General features: G+C 45.5%; 1 protein-coding gene across 5 annotated transcripts; it reads right to left on the bottom strand.

Annotated features, from left to right (window-relative positions):
* Positions 1–3,142: 3,142 nt before the first annotated feature.
* Positions 3,143–21,736, bottom strand: sanbr (SANT and BTB domain regulator of CSR). 5 transcript variants are annotated; one of them, XM_045714165.1, is made up of 21 exons: positions 21,644–21,736; positions 20,632–20,783; positions 19,793–19,982; positions 16,034–16,124; positions 15,575–15,816; positions 15,269–15,327; positions 14,187–14,347; positions 14,020–14,106; positions 13,685–13,795; positions 10,275–10,398; positions 9,941–10,093; positions 9,279–9,433; positions 9,069–9,186; positions 8,418–8,450; positions 8,060–8,159; positions 5,317–5,405; positions 5,207–5,235; positions 5,053–5,126; positions 4,855–4,943; positions 4,117–4,208; positions 3,143–3,922 (listed from the first exon to the last, which is right to left on the bottom strand). In XM_045714165.1, exons 2-21 carry the CDS (start codon positions 20,779–20,781, stop codon positions 3,886–3,888), a joined length of 2,184 nt encoding a protein of 727 aa, XP_045570121.1. In that variant the 5' UTR covers positions 20,782–20,783; positions 21,644–21,736; the 3' UTR covers positions 3,143–3,885. The 5 variants fall into 5 exon arrangements, with proteins under 5 accessions (XP_045570121.1, XP_045570119.1, XP_045570120.1 ...); XM_045714163.1 differs by having other exon boundaries at positions 21,166–21,709; XM_045714164.1 differs by having other exon boundaries at positions 21,176–21,709.
* Positions 21,737–21,890: the final 154 nt, after the last annotated feature.

Genomic DNA, 21,890 nt, shown 5'->3' with positions numbered 1-21,890 from the left:
CCAATGCCTCTGGGCTCTATTTCTTTTCCGTACATCGCTTTTTTTGTGGTGGTAGTAAGTGTAACTTTTATTTTTTAAATATTCATATTCTCTAAAGTAGCGGTCACCAACCCTGGTCTGTCTGTATTTGTCTGTAGTAACTTCTGTCTCCTGAGAGAGAGCCAAGCACTAAAACACATGACCCTGATCAACTAATAATCAATACCCGAATTGTTGAGTAAAAAGTGTTTCAGTGCTGGGCTGTAACAAAAACCTACAAACCCTTTAGCTCCTTCAGAGCAACAGTTCAGACTGAGGGACGGTGGTAACTGCTCTGATAGAGCTGCTCTGATAGAGCTGCTCTGATAGAGGTGAGAAACAACTGTTCTGGTAACCATCACTGGCTACAGGCCCGGTCTCCTGTCATCTATACTGACAGCCTGGCAGAATCCTGCCCACTTCCCCTCTCTCTGGCTGAGGTAAACACACACCAACTGATTTCTAGTGAAACATGAGGCTGATGATGTGCCTCTGCGTCACTCTGCCCTCTTTATGCCAGTGTCTGAGCTCTCTCACCCACAACACACACTAGATTTTCCTGTGGCGTGTCAATTTCCATTTTGACGTCTTTGGCCAAGGTTGGGCTGCAGTAAAACACCCCCCCACTAATCACTGATAACATACTGGTATTCCACTAAAGGTTACGCTGACTGTCTCGCACTGAAACAAAATACTCTGTTTATGGAGCGAGGTCCAATACTCTATATCATGGATTCAATGCCTGTGACGAGCACAAGCTCCAGCGATACACAGGACAGTTTAGAAAGAGAATCTCCATTAGAAGCACTACAGCCCCATTCTGCTGACCTCGTCTCCATTAGAACCACTACAGCCCCATTCTGCTGACCTCGTCTCCATTAGAAGTACTACAGCCCCATTCTGCTGAACTCGTCTCCATTAGAAGCACTACAGCCCCATTCTGCTGACCTCGTCTCCATTAGAAGCACTACAGCCCCATTCTGCTGACCTCGTCTCCATTAGAAGCACTACAGCCCCATTCTTCTGACCTCGTCTCCATTAGAAGCACTACAGCCCCATTCTGCTGACCTCGTCTCCATTAGAAGCACTACAGCCCCATTCTTCTGACCTCGTCTCCATTAGAAGCACTACAGCCCCATTCTGCTGACCTCGTCTCCATTAGAAGCACTACAGCCCCATTCTGCTGACCTCGTCTCCATTAGAAGCACTACAGCCCCATTCTTCTGACCTCATCTCCATTAGAAGCACTACAGCCCCATTCTGCTGACCTCGTCTCCATTAGAAGCACTACAGCCCCATTCTTCTGACCTCGTCTCCATTAGAAGCACTACGGCCCCATTCTTCTGACCTCGTCTCCATTAGAAGCACTACGGCCCCATTCTGCTGACCGTTGTTCATGTTCAGCCATGTTTTGTTTAGTGATGAAGTCAGCCATGCAACTTTTTGGTAATAATTCATGAACGCAGAGCTTGTGCTGAAATGATCATTAAACCCATCTCACACAGGGGGCAGTTCTCTAGGGGTAACAAGAGACCCTCTCCCCTATGACCCACTTCCAGGGAACAAACCTGGGTTCAAATACTATTCAAAATCATTTGAAATACTGTATAGGTGCTTGATTGAGCTTGCCTGGCTTAATGGAACCAATGAAATAGTTTTAAAAGTCCAAACCCTGCCCACCTGGCACTCCAGGAAGACTAGAGCAAACGCTTAACGTTTTTGAAAGATGTTGAGTAGTATTTGAACCCAGGTCTGCTTCCAGTGAGCCATAGCCCTGGTATGGCATCCCTTTTGAAGAGCTCACAGCACCGCTGGGAAGGTGTCCAGATACACTCCAAATGGCATCCTAATCCCTATATAGTGCACTGTATAGGGAATAGGGTGCCATTTGGTACAGAATCCTAGCCCCCGCACATGGCTCCATGCTGAGGTTATAAATTTAGACTTCTCAGAGTTGTGGTGGAAGCCTGTTACCTAGCAAACCACCCAGCTGGCCAGCCACATGGCGAGAAAGAGCGTAAGAGAGACCCCAATGCCCATACTGTATGGGAGGGGGGAGGAGAGAATAAACCCCCATACAAACTCATGCCCAGGCGTTCCTAGTTTTACTCACCCCGCCTCGTCTTTCCAAGAACAACTTTTAAAAACCCTAGTAGATCGACGCACCCGTGCGTCACATGGTGACGTCATTTAAACTACTGAACAGGTCCGGGTGTGTTTATACTAGACGTGCCGTTTCTTGTAGTGGCTGCAGCTCAATCCCCTCTTTCGGCCGATATAAGGTTTGGCCTATTCCATAACACGGGGCTTTGTGACAGCAGTCTTTTTCTCAAAATTAGAGGATCCGGAAAAGAAAATCGTCACGAAATTGTCTATAAAACCCGAACCATTTGCGTGACAAACTAATATGAACAACGTGACCAAACAGGGTTCTACTTGTTTTACTTCCCAGAGTTTTATTTTCTCTCTCGGAGATATAGGACAGACACTTAAACCTTATTATGCATTTTCTGACTGTCTCTTTTGCCATGTACAAATGTGTTATTCATTGCGTTTCTATTGGCTATAGCAGTAAAGGCTAAATTCAATGTTTCATAAAACATTTTTATATATATATATATCCTAAAATTCCAAATCAAATGGCTAAATGATCCATTTTATGACCATCTTAAAACAATTCCATATGTTCGCTTAGTAGATATTGCAATTTAAGGGCTTAGACCTTAACTTGCCTAGTTAAATAAAAGACCTAGAGGTTTTAACAATATGCGTTACCCTTCTTATCAAAAGCCCATATTCTCCCTTTGTCTCGAATGTATCATTTTCTTTCTCCGAGGGGAAGACAGCCAGAATGAACCGCACAACCAATAGTAAAACAATGCCATGCAATCTAGGTGAGGTGGTGTCCTTGGTGGGGTCTGTGGGGTAAAGTGGATTTGACAGGCAGAAACTGTTCTGTAGTCAATGTAAAAGACAATGCTGCCATCTAATGGACAATAATGGCATTTTTAGGTTATATTAGAGTTGAATGAGTAAAGCTTATATTAGAGTAGTTGAACTGAACAAAATGCCCATGTACCTGCACCCTCATGCAAGACACTGAAAAGAAGCTCAGGCACAGATAAATGGTGGGAATGTAACTTTAATTTCTGACTGGCTAGTCCACCCATGTCCTCTTAGTCCCAGTAGTGTGAGATACGGCCAACACAGACATATAATAGAAACAGCAGCAACAGGTATTTCATTCACCATCATCTACCTACTGCTAACCATTCCTATTACTCACCACAAGGTAGCTTCTATGTTAAAGTCGATTATATTCTATGGCATACAGGTTTAGAGCTAGGTGACCTATTGCATTGTAATATACAGTTAATGGGAGGTAGGAGGAGATGTGATCGTTACAAAGACACCCGAGTCAGGCTGACGGGCTGGACTGGGTTCTAAGTGGGCTAGAAAGCCCTACGGCAAAACCAGGCCTCCTGAACTAAAGACGACCAATGCAGGACCAGGGCCTGTACTTATCAAGTGTCTCAGAGTAGGAGGGCTGATCTAGGATCAGGTCTCCCCTGTCCATTCAGTATATTCTAACAAGACAAACTGATCCTAGATCAGCACTCCCTACTCTTAGGCTCTTTATGAATACAGGCACAAATATTAACAGGAGCACAGTGGAGCAAGCAAGGTGGGGTTGAGAGGGTTAGCTGTTGCCAGTACACATTTGGGTCAGTTTGCTCCACTGAGTTCTCACATGAGGATCTCTTCCTCCTCTTCTCTCTCCTCCTCTGCTCTCTTCCTCTCATTTCTCCCTCCTCCTCTTTCTCCCTGTCTTCCTCCTCTTCTCCCTTCATCTCCTCTTTCCAATATCTATGTGGTCCGAGCTTGACTGACGCGTGGCTTCACTCTAAAAGAGACAGAAAGGAGGGACAACTAATTCAGAAAAGGGGGAGACAGACAGAGGAGGGTAGGGGTAGACAATGTGCCTGTGTGTGTGTGTGTGTGTGTGTGTGTGTGTGTGTGTGTGTGTGTGTGTGTGTGTGTGTGTGTGTGTGTGTGTGTGTGTGTGTGTGTGTGCCTGTGTGTGTGTGTGTTACGTACCTGAGGCTTTTCTCAGGGCCACTCTGTCGTCCGCTGGCCTGGGAGGAGGACTTGAACTGGGCCTCTAGCCTGGAGTAGATCCCTGCTGCACGCTGGAACAATCACAACCACGATCACACAACCACAAATTATACAACCACGATTACACATTATACAACCACACATTATTCAACCACACATTATACAACCACAACCACACATTATACAACCACACATTATACAACCACAACCACACATTATACAACCACAACCACACATTATACAACCACAACTACACATTATACAACCACACCACATTATACAACCACACATTATACAACCACAACCACACATTATACAACTACACATTATACAACCACGACTACACATTATACAACAACATATTATACAACCACGACTACACATTATACAACCACAACCACACATTATACAACCACACATTATACAACCACACATTATACAACCACAACCACACATTATACAACCACACATTATACAACCACAACCACACATTATACAACCACACATTATACAACCACACATTATACAACCACACATTATACATCCACACATTATACATCCACACACATTATACAACCACAACAGGGGGTGGGGGGGTACACCAGTGATAACTACACTATACACACACAATGTAAATGAAGACAGTTTCATGTTTCAACTTTCTAGTGTTTTATCCCCTACTAAAAACAAAGGTGTAATCGACTCAGTAAAACACACCTCTTTAGTGTCCTTGGACTTTCTCTGTTCCTGATCTCCAAACCTAATCTTAGTCAGATGGCCAATGATCTCCACCATACGCCGCTGGTCTGGGGACAGGGAGAGAGAAAGAGGGAGGGAGGGGAGAGAGAGGACAATTAGAATGCACACAACTATCATAACACACGCACACACAAAGTTAACTGAGACCCGTGTTACCTTCCTCTCTTTGGGCATCTTGGTTGTAGCGAATGGAGCGAGAGCTGTCCCATTTACTCTTCTGGGCACTCACTCTGGAAACACAGACAATTTCAAACATAGATACAGTGATGAAATAGATGAAGAAGCATGTAGTTGATGAAGTTGAGCTCACCTGAATGGAGTGTTGTCCCTCGAAGGGGTCTGTAAACAACCAGCAGAATTTGGAAAAGTAATTAAATTGCAATTATTTAAGTGTCAGGTAAACGAGTTAAGTACACTCACTTTGTCCACTGCTTTGTCTTTGCGATGGAAATTAGGTGAAGACATCTGCCTCTTCAGAGGTTTGCTCATCTTCCTGGCCTTCTTAGCAGCTAACAGTGAACACATAGAAAACCCATATGTTGTTACAACCATAAGCAGTGTACACATACATTCATGATTCAATTACAACCGATAGCTCATAGCTGCAGACAGATATCAAAATGTATACAAACCCAATGCAATTTCAAAATGAGCAGCCCATGCACCAATAAGGTACTGCCATCTGCTGGCTATAGTGGGGATTCATCATAACATACTGTGTGGTCTTATGACATAGGGAGAATCTCGATTTGATTCCTCGCCTCCTCCTCAAAACCCATTAGATGAGGTCAGAGGTCCCTCCCCTCTGACCTTCTCATCCAATTGGTTTTCAGAAGAAAGCGAGGAATCAAATCGAGATTCTCCCTATGTCATAAGACCACACTGTATGTTATGATGAATCCCCACTGTGTTTATTGAAATAAATGAATATAAATAAATGAAGGAGGAGAGCGGACACAAGGAATCAAGAAAACGTCATTGAACCCCCCCGTCCCGTCCCGTCCCCCATTTCAAAGCCTCTTTGGTAATTGGCATTTATTAGGATCCCCATTAGCCACTGCCAAAGCATCTGCTACTCTTCCTGGGGACCACATGAAATAATACAGAACATTATCAGTCAAGGACTGAACTACATTTTAAAGGCCACACACAGCCCACATATCAGTACATACACACAATATCTAGGTCTAATACATAGTAGAGTGCAATTTACAATACAATAAATATGAAAACGGCTGTGTCTCTTCACAGGCCCCTTTGTGATGTAAGGTGTTCTTCATCTGGTTTTTGAATCTGGTTTTATTGCTAGCTTGAGTTACCTGGGTTACCAGAGAGTTCCATGTAGTCATGGTTCTATTTAATACTGTGTGTTTCCCAGCCTCTGTTCTGGACCTGGAGACTGTTGAAGAGACCTCTGGCTGCATGTCTTATGTTGTACAGATGATTGTCTGAACTGTGTCCCAACTGCTTGAACAGACAGTTCTGTACCTTCAACACAAAGATCAATAGTGACGCAGTCAATCTCTCCTCAACTTTGAGCCAGGAGAGATTGGCATGCATGTTACTGACACTTGCCCTCCGTGTACATCGAAGTGCGATACTTGCTATTTTGTTCTGGACCAACTGCAATTTACCTACGTCCTTCTTTGCCGCACATGACCACACAGCTGGGCAGTAGTCCAGGTGCCACAAAACTAGGTCCTGTAGAACCTGTCTGGCCGACTGAGATGTCAAGGCAGAGCAACGCCCTATCACGGACAGACCTCATCCCATTTTAGCAACCATTTAGTCTATATGTTTTGATGACAGCTTGCTATCTAGAGTGACACCCAGCAGTTTAGTCTCCTTAACTTGCTAAATCGCCACATTATTCAATAACAGATCTAAATGAGGTTTAGCGTTGAGAGAGTGATGTGTCCCAAAAACGATGCTTTACATATTTTTTTATATTTATCACCAGCCTATTGCTAGTTATCCATTCTAAAACTGACTGGAGCTCTATGTTAAGGGTGTCTGTTATTTATTTTACTGTTGCAGCCGACATCTACACGGTTGAGTCGTCAGCGTACATAGACACACAGGCTTTATTCAAAGTCAGTGGAAGGTCATTAGTAAAAATAGAAAACAATAATGGCCCTAGTCGGCTGCCCTGCGGAACACCACACTCAACTGCATTTTCATGAGAGAGGCTTCCATTTACAAAAACCCTCTGTGTTCTATTAGATAGGTAACTCTCAATCCATAATAAGGCAGAGGAAGCAAATCCATAACACCCATGTTTTTTTCAGCAATAGGTTACGATCAATGACATCAAAAGCTGCACTGAAGTCTAACAGAGCAGCTCGCACAATCTTCTATCAATTTATTTTAGCCAAGCATCAGTCATTTGTGTCAGTGCCAAGCATGTTGAGTGCCCTTCCTTAAAAGCATGCTGAAAGTCTGTTGTTAATTAGTTTTCTGTAAAATAACTTTGTATTTGATCAAACACAATTTTTTCCAAAGGTTTGCTAAGCACTTGTAACAGACTGATTGATTGGCTGTTTGAACCATTAAAAGGGTGCTCTGCTAATCTTGGGTAGCTGAATGACCTTTGCCCCCCCCCCTCCATGTCTGAGGGCATACCATCTTCTAGCCTTAAACTGAAGATGTGGCCAACAGGAGTCACAATGTATTCCTCTACCAACCTCAGTAATTTACCATCCAGGTTGTCGGTACCAGGTGGTTTGTCCTTATTTATAGATTAGCAGCCATTTTGTTCACCTCTTCCACACCCACTTTGTGGAACTAAAAACTACAGTGCTCGTCTTTCATTATTTGGCCCATTATGTATGTATGTCATGCCTACATTTTCTAATCTTGTCAACAAAAAAATATTCAAGTGGTTGGTATTAATATTAAAGGGTTTTGTTATGAACAAGCCATCTGCCGCAATAACAGATGAGTTTGCTGTTTTTTTGTCTAGAATTTCATTAAATGTACTCCAGAGCTTCTTTTTTTCCATAGTATAGTTTCTTCTTTTAGTTTAGTGATTTCTATATTTACTGTATGTTTACCAGTCTACTTTGTTGTCAGACAGATTTGCTTTTCCCTTTGCCTCACCCCTCTCAGCCATACAGTTTTTCCTATTAGAGTATAAACCAATCAGAGAGCCTAATTACTCTACCTTGTTTCTTGCTGGCCTCCTCTTCATCCCCCACCTCATCCTCAGTGACCTCTGACCCCGTGGTATACTCCTCATCCTCAGACAGCAGCGTCTGCTGCCTCTGACACAGGGCAGAGGAGGGCATATCAGGGTTTAGATAGGCTAGACCCACAGATCTGTTTGGACCAGCCTAACACCACAGCTCATTAACTAAGCATGAGGAGTTGGCATGACAGCACAAACAGACTGGCCCTCAGGCTTCTGCTGGTTCAGCTGGTACAAAGGTATACTATGTCACACTCATATACACACAAACATACAAACACGGACACACACACTGCAGCACAATTACATTTGGAAACAATAACGTTGATCATACCAGTTGCCGGCTCCAGTTTTTCAACAGGGAAAACTGCAAAGCAATAGGTTGAGTTAGTTAGACTATAGTCTATCTATTTGAAATAGGTTGAGTTAGTTAGACTATAGTCTATCTATTTGAAATAGGTTGAGTTAGTTAGACTATAGTCTATCTATTTGAAATAGGTTGAGTTAGTTAGACTATAGTCTATCTATTTGAAATAGGTTGAATTAGACTACAGGCATATCTATGACTCCACAAATCAAGCGCTGGTCGACCTTTATTGTCGTCAATCTTGCCCTGGAGGCAGACCTGAGTGATTTCCGAAGATGGGCCAGCTGCAAAGTCAAAATTGTCTATATCGTAAAAATTATTTAAAACAAAAATGGCCTTTTTGGTCTTCATTTAAGGTTTTGTTTGATTATATGCATTAGGGTTAGCAGTGTGGTTACGTTTGGGTTTAAAATCAGATGTTCTGCAGTAATGTAGCTAGTAGACAGATGTGTAGCCAGATAGGTATATCAATGAGGTCTGCTTGTCATTGTAAATAAGTTTGAGCAAGCACACTAAACTTTCTTAAAACGTATCATTCTAGTTGTGAGTATGAATTTGATCTCAATTGACTTGCCTGGATAAATAAATAAATAAATAGATAAATAGTTGTAAACTCACAGTGGTGCCCTCTACTCTCTGAAGCCCCGGGTCTACCAGGATGTCACAGTCCAGTACTCGCTCCCCTCTCTCCCCCCTCTCCCCCCTCTCTGAACCACTGGAGGGGGAGTCTACAGGCCTGGCACATAGATACACAGAGAGAGAACAGGGGATCACTAAACGCAAAACCTATCATAAGATACAAAAATACACACCCAAACAGTTTCTTACCCTGTCTCTGGTAGGGGTGTGTTGGGTACACACACTGTCTCTCTGTGTAGTAGCAGGTCGTTGAGTAGTCTGGTCTGGGCTGAGTTTACCTGGTGGTCCCCAGTACAGTCTCCACTGTCTGACGCATTCACTATGTGGTCCTGCATCTTACAGCCCTGAGACACACACACACACCGTTTTGACAAGAATCAAGTGTGAAATGTGTAAAATATGTATTGTGTGAGATGCAAACTATTCAAAGCATGGTCACCTCACAACTCCACGTGTGTGTGAGTGTGTTCCTACCTTGGGTATGCCGCCTGTGGGGTCAGTGTGAGTGTGTTCCTACCTTGGGTATGCCGCCGTGGGGTCAGTGTGAGTGTGTTCCTACCATGGGTATGCCGCCTGTGGGGTCAGTGTGAGTGTGTTCCTACCTTGGGATTGCCGGTGGGGTCAGTGTGTGAGTGTGGTCCTACCTTGGGATGCCGGTGGGGTCAGTGTGTGAGTGTGTTCCTACCTTGGGCGCGCCGGTGGGGTCAGTGTGTGAGTGTGTTGCTACCTTGGAGCGCCGGTGGGGTCAGTGTGTGAGTGTGCTCCTACCTTGGGAATGCCGGTGGGGTCAGTGTGTGAGTGTGTTGCTACCTTGGAGCGCCGGTGGGGTCAGTGTGTGAGTGTGCTCCTACCTTGGGCATGCCGGTGGGGTCAAAGCGTAGTGTCCTCTGGTTGCAGCAGGGGTAGATGCCCGTCCCGTGCCAGCCCTGCTCTGTCCCCATGCCCGGGTACAACACAACCTCTGGGTGATATCGACAGTGGGACAGCTCTGCACACACAAACGTCTGGAGACACAAATACACACGGTTTTGCCTTGATGCACAATGCCTGGAGTATGCATGAACACACCCAAACCTGCTCTCCTACCTGTTGGCAGTGGGAGCAGGTGAGATGGTTGACAGCCCCCCCCTCCTCCCTACCTGTTGGCAGTGGGAGCAGGTGAGATGGTTGACAGCCCCCCCCTACCTGTTGGCAGTGGGAGCAGGTGAGATGGTTGATGGTTCCCCAGATCCTCCAGTAGACCAGCACCCAGGACTTCAGCTCCTCATACAGTTCTGTCATGTAATCATGGACCTCCCATCTCTTCTGCCTACAGACCACAGGTAGTGATAGAAATGACTCTCCTTTATTCTGTCCATGTTTCTCAAAGCAGCTCCACCACAAAACAATGTTGGCCAGCCTGGTCCTTGGAACCAACTCAGTGTCCACCCTGAGATTGGAAGGTCAGGAGTTCTGCTTGGAACTCAGCATTAAGGAGATAGATTGGGGGTAAGGCCCTGTGATAGACTAGTGTCCTGTCCAGGGGGTGTACTGAGGTGATAGACTAGTGTCCTGTCCAGGGGGTGTAACAGCAGAGGGAGCACCCCCCTATCCACACTGACGGGACAGCAGTGGAGGAGGTGGAACGTTTCAAGTTCCTCTGCGTACACATCACGGACAAACTTAAAATGGTCCACCCACACAGACAGATTAGTGAGGCTGAAGGAATTAGGCTTGTCACCTAAAACCCTTACAAACTTCTAGATGCACAATCGAGAGCATCCTGTTGGGCTGTATCACTGCCTGGTACGGCAACTGCACCGCCCACAACCGCAGGGCTCTCCAGAGGGTAGTGAGGTCTGAACAACGCATCACCGGGGGCAAACTACCTGCCCTCCAGGACACCTACACCACCCGATGTCACATGAAGGCCAAAAAGATCATCAAGGACAATAACCACCCGAGCCACTGCCTGTTCACCCCGCTATCATCCAGAAGGCAAGGTCAGTACAGGTGCAACAAAGCTGGGACAGAGAGACTGAAAAACAGCTTCTATCTCAAGGCCATCAGACTGTTAAACAGCCATCACTAACACAGAGAGGCTGCTGCCTACATACAGACTTGAAATCATTGGCCACTCTAACAAATGGATCACTAGTCACTTTATTAATGCCACTTTAATAATGATGTTTACATATCTTGCATTACTCATCTCATGTATATACTGTATTTTATACCATCTATTGCATTTCGTCTATGACGCTCTGTCATAGATTTGTGTGTATTAGGTAGTTGTTGTGAATTTGTTAGATTACTTGTTAGATATTACTGCACTGTCGGAACTAGAAGCACAAGCATTTCGCTACACTCGCATTAACATCTGCTAACCGTGTGTATGTGACCAATAAGATTTGATTTTACACCATGCTGCCTCGCTACAGAAACAGATTACTGGTCTCACTGGTTCTTGGAGCCGGATATCCTGTTTTACTGTGCTTTATTGCTAAGTACACTACCTGGGATATACTTTGAAATGACATGGTAAATTGTAGCTCTAATATATACTGCTCAAAAAAATTAAGGGAACACTTAAACAACACATCCTAGATCTGAATGAAAGAAATAATCTTATTAAATCCTTTTTTCATTACATAGTTGAATGTGCTGACAACAAAATCACACAAAAATAATCAATGGAAATCCAATTTATCCCCCCATGGAGGTCTGGATTTGGAGTCACACTCAAAATTAAAGTGGAAAACCACACTACAGGCTGATCCAACTTTGATGTAATGTCCTTAAAACAAGTCAAAATGAGGCTCAGTAGTGTGTGTGGCCTCCACGTGCCTGTATGACCTCCCTACAATGCCTGGGCATGCTCCTGATGAGGTGGCGGATGGTCTCCTGAGGGATCTCCTCCCAGACCTGGACTAAAGCATCCGCCAACTCCTGGACAGTCTGTGGTGCAACGTGGCGTTGGTGGATGGAGCGAGACACAATGTCCCAGATGTGCTCAATTGGATTCAGGTCTGGGGAACGGGCGGGCCAGTCCATAGCATCAATGCCTTCCTCTTGCAGGAACTGCTGACACACTCCAGCCACATGAGGTCTAGCATTGTCTTGCATTAGGAGGAACCCAGGGCCAACCGCACCAGCATATGGTCTCACAAGGGGTCTGAGGATCTCATCTCGGTACCTAATGGCAGTCAGGCTACCTCTGGCGAGCACATGGAGGGCTGTGCGGCGCCCCAAAGAAATTCCACCCCACACCATGACTGACCCACCGCCAAACCGGTCATGCTGGAGGATGTTGCAGGCAGCAGAACATTCTCCACGGCGTCTCCAGACTGTCACGTCTGTCACGTGCTCAGTGTGAACCTGCTTTCATCTGTGAAGAGCACAGGGCGCCAGTGGCGAATTTGCCAATCTTGGTGTTCTCTGGCAAATGCCAAACGTCCTGCACGGTGTTGGGCTGTAAGCACAACCCCCACCTGTGGACGTCGGGCCCTCATACCACCCTCATGGAGTCTGTTTCTGACCGTTTGAGCAGACACATGCACATTTGTGGCCTGCTGGAGGTCATTTTGCAGGGCTCTGGCAGTGCTCCTCCTTGCACAAAGGTGGAGGTAGTCCTGCTGCTGGGTTGTTGCCCTCCTACGGCCTCCTCCACGTCTCCTGATGTACTGGCCTGTCTCCTGGTAGCGCCTCCATGCTCTGGACACTACGCTGACAGACACAGCAAACCTTCTTGCCACAGCTCGCATTGATGTGCCATCCTGGATGAGCTGCACTACCTGAGCCACTTGTGTGGGTTGTAGACTCCGTCTCATGCTACCACTAGAGTGAAAGCACCGCCAGCATTCAAAAGTGACCAAAACATCAGCCAGGAAGCATAGGAACTGAGAAGTGGTCTGTGGTCCCCACCTGCAGAACCACTCCTTTATTGGGGGTGTCTTGCTAATTGCCTATAATTTCCACCTGTTGTCTATTCCATTTGCACAACAGCATGTGAAATGTATTGTCAATCAGTATTGCTTCCTAAGTGGACAGTTTGATTTCACAGAAGTGTGATTGACTTGGAGTTACATTGTGTTGTTTAAGTGTTCCCTTTATTTTTTTGAGCAGTGTATTTACCAAATAATGACATGGTTTCTTTAGCATTTATCACTATAAACATCCATAGAACAGTGATGTCTCTTGATAGAGCACAAGTATTACAAGCCATATAGCATCAGTTTTTATCCAAAGCGACTTAACCGTAAATCACAGTCCACAGACGCTGAGAGGCGTTGGTCCCATTGTGACATAGCTACGCAGCTCTGAGACCATCATCCGCGGGGCACGCACCTCCCCACAAATCCCAACCAACAACTTTCCGGTACACGTCCTCTATTCATTTGAATGTGTTGACAGTTGGAGAAATTGCTTGAGCTGCGCTGAGAAATCAAAAAGTATGAAAGCCAACGTTGCAATATTCTAGAACACTGCTGTGCATATGGCGTCCAAATATGGTACTCTGATAGACCCTTTACAGTCATGCACGCTTACATTTTACATATGGGTGGCCACAGAGGGCATCGAACCCACAACCAAGGTGTAACTGGGTGGTACAGGACCTGCTGTGAGTGTAGGTGATGTCTCCTCGAGGGTTGATGTTGATCTTCCCTGGGATGCAGGAGATCTTCCTCTCTGTGTCCTTGGTCAGCAGTTTCAGGCACAGACCACACCTGGGAAAGACAAGTTGCAGTTCGGTGGTTAGGCGAGGTTAACATGAGTCGTATTCATTGGAAACCAAACAGAAGAAAACAGACCAAACAGGTAGCAATCTACCTACACTTGTCCAGTGAGAAACGCCCATTTTCGTTTTGTGATGCAAAATGTTTTCTGTTGTGTGCCCAAATGAATAAGACCAATGACAGACAAAGCAATGCATCCCAGAGCTGCCACACACCTGTACAGAGTTGATGCGTTGCCTGGGGAGTCCTGGTTCTTATAGTCAGGATCGAAGAGACACTCAATTTTCTTCTGGAATAACTTACTGAGGAAAGGGAGAAATGAAAGGCGTTGGCTGAAGCGGAATGATCTGTCTACCAGGTCTACCAAAATCATCAGGTCTACCTTTTGAACTTGTCTTTTCTGTCCATGATGTCGTCTGCCTCGTTGTGGCTGAAGAGGTCAGAGATGTCCGCTGCCAGGTTACTGTTGATGCAGTTCATGTTGCAGGGTGTGGCCACGATGGCACTCATGTGCTTGTGACAGTACTGAATACACTCCTCCACCTATGAGAGGTCAACATGTGACAGTACAGTATACACTCCTCCACCTATGAGAGGTCAACATGTGACAGTACAGTATACACTCCTCCACCTATGAGAGGTCAACATGTGACAGTACAGTATACACTCCTCCACCTATGAGAGGTCAACATGTGACAGTACAGTATACACTCCTCCACCTATGAGAGGTCAACATGTGACAGTACAGTATACACTCCTCCACCTATGAGAGGTCAACATGTGACAGTACAGTATACACTCCTCCACCTATGAGAGGTCAACATGTGACAGTACAGTATACACTCCTCCACCTATGAGAGGTCAACATGTGACAGTACAGTATACACTCCTCCACCTATGAGAGGTCAACATGTGACAGTACAGTGCTATACACTCCTCCAGCTGAAAGACAGGTCAACTTAAATAGGTCATTGAGTTTGTTCAATGCCTTGGAAGTCATGTGTCACTTACTTGCAATAAAAGTAACATGTTACAATTCTAAAAACAATTGTAATGGTAACCATGCAACAGGAAGTGAAGCGTTCCAAAGGCCCTTCGTTTTCTGTTTGAGACTAAAGTGAAGAGTGAAGCCTATTTGCCTAATAAGCTTATTGGTTTTCAGTTTTTTTCTTGAGTGCTATTTTATTCAACGACCAACAAAAGCTTGCTGGTTCATTTACTGTAGCAGAGAGGAAGAGGCGAAGCGACAAGTTTCACTCCTCGCCCCAAAAAATAAATTAATAAAAATATATATATTTTTAAATCAGTCCAAAATATTTTATTTTGTTGTAAAAGGTTCCCAAATAGCCTTTTTCCCCAATGTCAGTTCAGCCACTTTGCGTTGGTTCTTCAGCTACAACAGAAAACCAGGGCCCCCGAAACGTACGCTACATGGGAACTGGTTCCCTCCATTACAACACTTACTAACGTGTCCATCTTCAAGAACTCGGAGGAGATGAGGATCGAGATCACATTGCTGGGCTCTGTAACCACACAACCAACAAACACCACGTAACCAACCAATGTTAGCACACAACCAACAAACACCACATACCGACCAAACACACTGCCAGGCCAACCAACAAGCACACCACTATTGGTGACCACAGCATTGCCGTCTCCATGGTTATCATTTGCCAGGCCCAGGTAAGTGATGGTATATAACTGTACAAGCATCAGTGTATGTAGCTACAGTACGTATGATGCGAGAGCATATATTACATTTTTTACCGAGCTTTGGTTTGTCATTGTTGCCATCGACGGCCATTTTGTGCCTCTTGACGTAGTTCATGAGCCAGTCGAAGATCTGCACGTCACAGTGTACAGAGATGTCCACCTCCTCCCAGCGCTGGGGGTCAACAGAGAGGTACTCAGCAAAGTAACGCATCTCGTTGATCAGAAGGTCACGGGGACACATGAAGTCCTGCTTCAGGTTCTTAGCCTCGTCACACACGTGGATCACCATATTGGGCCTGTGTGGGGAGAGATATACAGAGATACAGACAGGCAGGCAGACACACACAGACACAGAGAGGAATAACTCTTGATTTTTGTATTAGAGTACATTTGAGTATTTGTTAGCAGACTAAGTTCTTGATCCTGCTCTATGAAACTCTTTGATCACCTTGACTTGAGCTGGACTGGTTAACAGTTTATTTCTGTTTGACGGTAGTTAGACCAGGCACTCACCCTTTCCCCTCCTGGGGCTTCTCGCCCTCCTCTGCAGACTCCCTGCTCTCTTTCTCCACCGAGCTACCTCTTGAAGGGTTCACCGCCAGGCCTGGAGAGTGGATACACCAAACAAGACTGTGTAGCTCACTGAACTAAAGCCTAGATATTCAGACATGAAGAGTCTTCAGGTCTTACTGCCTGCTACACTGGACGCAGAACTTTGGCATCTTGACTGGCTGCATCACCGCTTGGTATGGCAACTGCACCGCCCTCGATCACAAGGACGCTACAGAGGGTGGTGCGGACGGCCCAGTACATCACAGGGGCTGAGCTCCCTGCCATCAAGGACCTATATACCCCAGCCATAGACTGTTCTCTCTGCTACTGCACGGCAAGCGTTACCGGAGCACCAAGTCTGGGACTAAAAGGTACCTGAACAGCTTCTACCCCCAAACCATAAGACTGCTGAACAGGTAATCAAATGGTTACTTGGACTATTTGCATTGAGCCTTATACACTGGCTTTGTGCACACTCACTGGACTCCACACACACACACATATAGACACTTATCTATCCTGATTGTCTAGTCACTTTTACCCCTACCTACATGTACATATTACCTCAACTACCTCGTACCCCTGCACATTGACTCAGTACCAGTACTCCTTGTATATAGCCTCATTATTATAATACTACAGGGGTACTGGTACTCCTTGTATATAGCCTCATTATTATAATACTACAGGGGTACTGGTACTCCTTGTATATAGCCTCATTATTATAATACTACAGGGGTACTGGTACTCCTTGTATATAGCCTCATTATTATAATACTACAGGGGTACTGGTACTCCTTGTATATAGCCTCATTATTATAATACTACAGGGGTACTGGTACTCCTTGTATATAGCCTCATTATTATAATACTACAGGGGTACTGGTACTCCTTGTATATAGCCTCATTATTATAATACTACAGGGGTACTGGTACTCCTTGTATATAGCCTCATTATTATAATACTACAGGGGTACTGGTACTCCTTGTATATAGCCTCATTATTATAATACTACAGGAGTACTGGTACTCCTTGTATATAGCCTCATTATTATAATATTACAGGAGTACTGGTACTCCTTGTATATAGCCTCATTATTATAATACTACAGGGGTACTGGTACTCCTTGTATATAGCCTTATTATTATAATACTACAGGAGTACTGGTACTCCTTGTATATAGCCTCATTATTATAATACTACAGGAGTACTGGTACTCCTTGTATATAGCCTCATTATTATAATACTACAGGGGTACTGGTACTCCTTGTATATAGCCTCATTATTATAATACTACAGGAGTACTGGTTCTCCTTGTATATAGCCTCATTATTATAATACTACAGGAGTACTGGTACTCCTTGTATATAGCCTCATTATTATAATACTACAGGAGTACTGGTTCTCCTTGTATATAGCCTCATTATTATAATACTACAGGGGTACTGGTACTCCTTGTATATAGCCTCATTATTATAATACTACAGGAGTACTGGTCCTCCTTGTATATAGCCTCATTATTATAATACTACAGGAGTACTGGTACTCCTTGTATATAGCCTCATTATTATAATACTACAGGAGTACTGGTACTCCTTGTATATAGCCTCATTATTATAATACTACAGGAGTACTGGTCCTCCTTGTATATAGCCTCATTATTATAATACTACAGAAGTACTGGTCCTCCTTGTATATAGCCTCATTATTATAATACTACAGGAGTACTGGTCCTCCTTGTATATAGCCTCATTATTATAATACTACAGGGGTACTGGTCCTCCTTGTATATAGCCTCATTATTATAATACTACAGGGGTACTGGTTCTCCTTGTATATAGCCTCATTATTATAATACTACAGGGGTACTGGTACTCCTTGTATATAGCCTTATTTTCTGTTATTTATTGTGTTACTATTTTCTATTTGCTAATTTTCTTACTTTTTAACTCTGCATTGTTGGGAAAGGGTTCGTAGGTAAGCATTTCACAGTGAAGTGTACACCTGTTGTATTCTGCGCATGTGACAAATTACATTTGATTCGATTTTTAGTTGAGACGCTCCTATTCATTTAGTGCGAGACGCTCCTATTCATTTAGTGCGAGACGCTCCTATTCATTTAGTGCGAGACGCTCCTATTCATTGAGTGCGAGACGCTCCTATTCATTTAGTGCGAGACGCTCCTATTCATTGAGTGCGAGACGCTCCTATTTATTTAGTGCGAGACGCTCCTATTCATTTAGCGCGAGACGCTCCTATTCATTGAGTGCGAGACGCTCCTATTCATTGAGTGCGAGACGCTCCTATTCATTTAGTGCGAGACGCTCCTATTCATTTAGTGCGAGACGCTCCTATTCATTTAGTGCGAGACGCTCCTATTCATTTAGTGCGAGACGCTCCTATTCATTTAGTGCGAGACGCTCCTATTCATTTAGTGCGAGACGCTCCTATTCATTTAGTGCGAGACGCTCCTATTCATTTAGTACGAGACACTCCTATTCATTTAGTGCGAGACGCTCCTATTCATTTAGTGCGAGACGCTCCTATTTATTTAGTGCGAGACGCTCCTATTCATTTAGTGCGAGACACTCCTATTAATTTAGTGCGAGATGCTCCTATTCATTTAGTGCGAGACGCTCCTATTCATTTAGTTGAGATGCTCCTATTCATTTAGTGCGAGACACTCCTATTCATTTAGTTGAGATGCTCCTATTCATTTAGTGCGAGACGCTCCTATTCATTTAAATGGAACTCTGTTTCTATTTCCAAGATGTCCAGTCGCGGCTCAAACCCAGAACACCAGGATAAAATGGCTCGCACTCTGATCACGCTGGTACATTTTTTTACTGCATTTGGGACGCCCTAGCAGCTCCTACGTTAGGCAGGCTGACCCCCAGCAGATCCTACGTTAGGCAGGCTGGCCCCCAGCAGCTCCTACGTTAGGCAGGCTGGCCCCCAGCAGCTCCTACGTTAGGCAGGCTGACCCCCAGCAGATCCTACGTTAGGCAGGCTGGCCCCCAGCAGCTCCTACGTTGGCAGGCTGGCCCCAGCGCTCGTTAGGCAGGCTGACCCCAGCAGCTCCTACGTTAGGCAGGCTGACCCCCAGCAGCTCCTACGTTAGGCAGGCTGACCCCCAGCAGCTCCTACGTTAGGCAGGCTGACCCCCAGCAGCTCCTACGTTAGGCAGGCTGGCCCCCAGCAGCTCCTACGTTAGGCAGGCTGACCCCCAGCAGCTCCTACGTTAGGCAGGCTGAGCCCCAGCAGCTCCTACGTTAGGCAGGCTGACCCCCAGCAGCTCCTACGTTAGGCAGGCTGACCCCCAGCAGCTGCTTAGGCAGGCTGACCCCTAGCAGCTCCTACGTTAGGCAGGCTGACCCCCAGCAGCTCCTACGTTAGGCAGGCTGGCCCCCAGCAGCTCCTACGTTAGGCAGGCTGACCCCCAGCAGCTCCTACGTTAGGCAGGCTGACCCCCAGCAGCTCCTACGTTAGGCAGGCTGACCCCCAGCAGCTCCTACGTTAGGCAGGCTGACCCCCAGCAGCTCCTACGTTAGGCAGGCTGGCCCCCAGCAGCTCCTACGTTAGGCAGGCTGACCCCCAGCAGCTCCTACGTTAGGCAGGCTGACCCCCAGCAGCTCCTACGTTAGGCAGGCTCGTCATCACAGACATAGTTCCCCAAACCACTACATATGCACTAGCACATCAACACCAGTCAGCCTTACCCGTAACTGAGATGGAGCTCTGATTGGTCCGCGTCTCCCCCACGTCTCCCGTGGTGTCCAATAGTGTGGATTTGATGTAGGTGGACAGCGAGTCCACAGGGGAGGACCCTCCTGCCGTCAGCGCGTTGCATTGGTCGTCCACGTGATGGGACCCTCCCGTGCTCTTCAGCTCCTCGAACCTCTGCGCACACTGAAGGTAGGCACGACAACCACCATGGCAACCATGTCACTACTACACCATGACAACAACAACCCTCAGACCACATCATCTTGGTTCCAGTGACCCCTGTACAACATTCAACAGCAGTCCGAACTAAACTAAGCTATAGGACAGCTGACCTAATAAGACATTGGTGGACTCTTCTATTTATCATGTGACACACTTGTACAAGTGCAATGGAAATGTGTTTCTGGCATATCCCACCTCCCCCTGAAACAGACGTGGACAGTGGGGTCAAGTCTAGGGTCACCATTTTCCAGCACCCCCGGAGCAATTGCGGTTAAGTGCCTTGCTCAAGGGCACAGCGACAGATTTTTCACCTTGTCGGCTCTAGGATTCGAACTTTAGATTACTGGCTCAACACTCTTACCTCGAGGCTACCTGCCACGCCAAACAGTGACCATAGGGAGTTGGTAAGACAACACAGACAGATCTCAGACCAGGCTAATAGCCTTTTACGATCTCTCCTTAGTGGGAGCAGTGGTTAGCAAGCTTGCCTACAGACTGGGAGACCCGGGTTCGTCATCCACAAGAGGTGTTGCACTGTAGCCGTTAGCTACTATAGCTTCAATCAATCAATATGTTTATTGTCCCAATTTGCAGTGCATGTAGCGCTTACCTCCTTGGGTGTGAAGCCAGGGACCAGCATGGCCACGTTGTCCCAGTTGATGGGCTGTGGAACACTCCAGAGAGAGCTCAGCACCATGTCCAGGACCAGCAGGTTGTTGTCATTGGGAAAGTTGTTGTTCAGGGTGCAGTAACGACTCATGTCTGTCAGCAGTTAAGGGTGAGAGATGTCAAGGTTGACTCAGCGATATGACATTATCATACATTATTACATCTGAAGGGTGAGAGAGATCAGAGCATTATTCTGTTAAAGGTAGACTCAGTGATATGACACCATCATACAAAGGTGGAGGTCACTTTATCCTCACAGAAAGCTGCGGTTTCTTCAATCAACAATAGTAAATGGGACTGTCTACTTGACATAGATACATAAGAATAACAAGAGCATGTATAGAAAGCCTTGACATCCAACAGCATCTCTAAACCAAATTCTGGAATAGGCTACTCCTACTTTGTCCCACCATTGTCACTGTCATTGAAAAGCTGACTGTCAGTAGCATACGCGGTGAACAGCGCACACACATACTTTTGGCTACGTCGATGATCTTCTTGCAACAAGGATGGATTCTCCTCCCTTGGAATGCCCCTTTGTCTTTGGCTGTAGACTAACTGCCCAACGCTAATTTAATGGCATTTTTGTCAGACGCTTATTCTAGCAAGCTAGCTACCTACAGTGCACATCACTGCACTAGAAGCTAAATACGATACGTTTGTATTATAGTTCCAAAACACTTGTAGTATCTAGTTGGCTGTACGGTTATCTTGCATCTTATTGATTCAATGATGACACCTGATTCTTCTGTGGTCCGGATGATAGGACGTTCGGTGTACAGGAGCCGTCATCCACTTCTAACGCTAATGCTACTACCTAGCTAGCTATAAGTACACTCTCTCTGCAGTATCATCCCGGCAACGATTTGATGGACAGACAAGACATTCAATCAGCATTGCATACGGGATGGAAACACCCTAAAACTCTCGGTAATGACGTTTAGATAACGAACCGCCAGTCGTTGCAACGTCCCCAAATCTTCTTCTCCTGCTGCGTTGATTCCGTTTTTCTGGTGCCGCAGTGCAGCAGCGGTTCCGCGTCCCGGGGTTGCTTAGCGACAGAAGTGCCCTTTGCCACGAAAAGGGAAATGATTTTGTATCCAGCAGGTGTGTAACTACGTGTTTAACCTTGTTATAATGGACGCATTACATTTACAAAACAATTAACATCCAACGATATTAAACTAAACAGGTTAATTA

Source organism: Salmo salar, unplaced genomic scaffold, assembly GCF_905237065.1.
Source record: "Salmo salar unplaced genomic scaffold, Ssal_v3.1, whole genome shotgun sequence".
Lineage (NCBI taxonomy): Eukaryota > Metazoa > Chordata > Actinopteri > Salmoniformes > Salmonidae > Salmo > Salmo salar.
Note: the sequence above shows the minus strand (reverse complement) of the source record. Positions and strands in the feature narration are given on the sequence as shown.

Bases quoted from the DNA above. Each gene is read 5' to 3' on its own strand.
- sanbr (XM_045714165.1), bottom strand. From the start codon at position 20,781: ATGAGTCGTTACTGCACCCTGAACAACAACTTTCCCAATGACAACAAC. The intron at 8,451-9,068 runs GTGAGTTTACAA...ATTGCTTTGCAG, and splicing joins AGAGAGTAGAGGGCACCACT to TTTTCCCTGTTGAAAAACTG. The intron at 5,127-5,206 runs GTGAGCTCAACT...CTGTGTTTCCAG, and splicing joins AGGGACAACACTCCATTCAG to AGTGAGTGCCCAGAAGAGTA.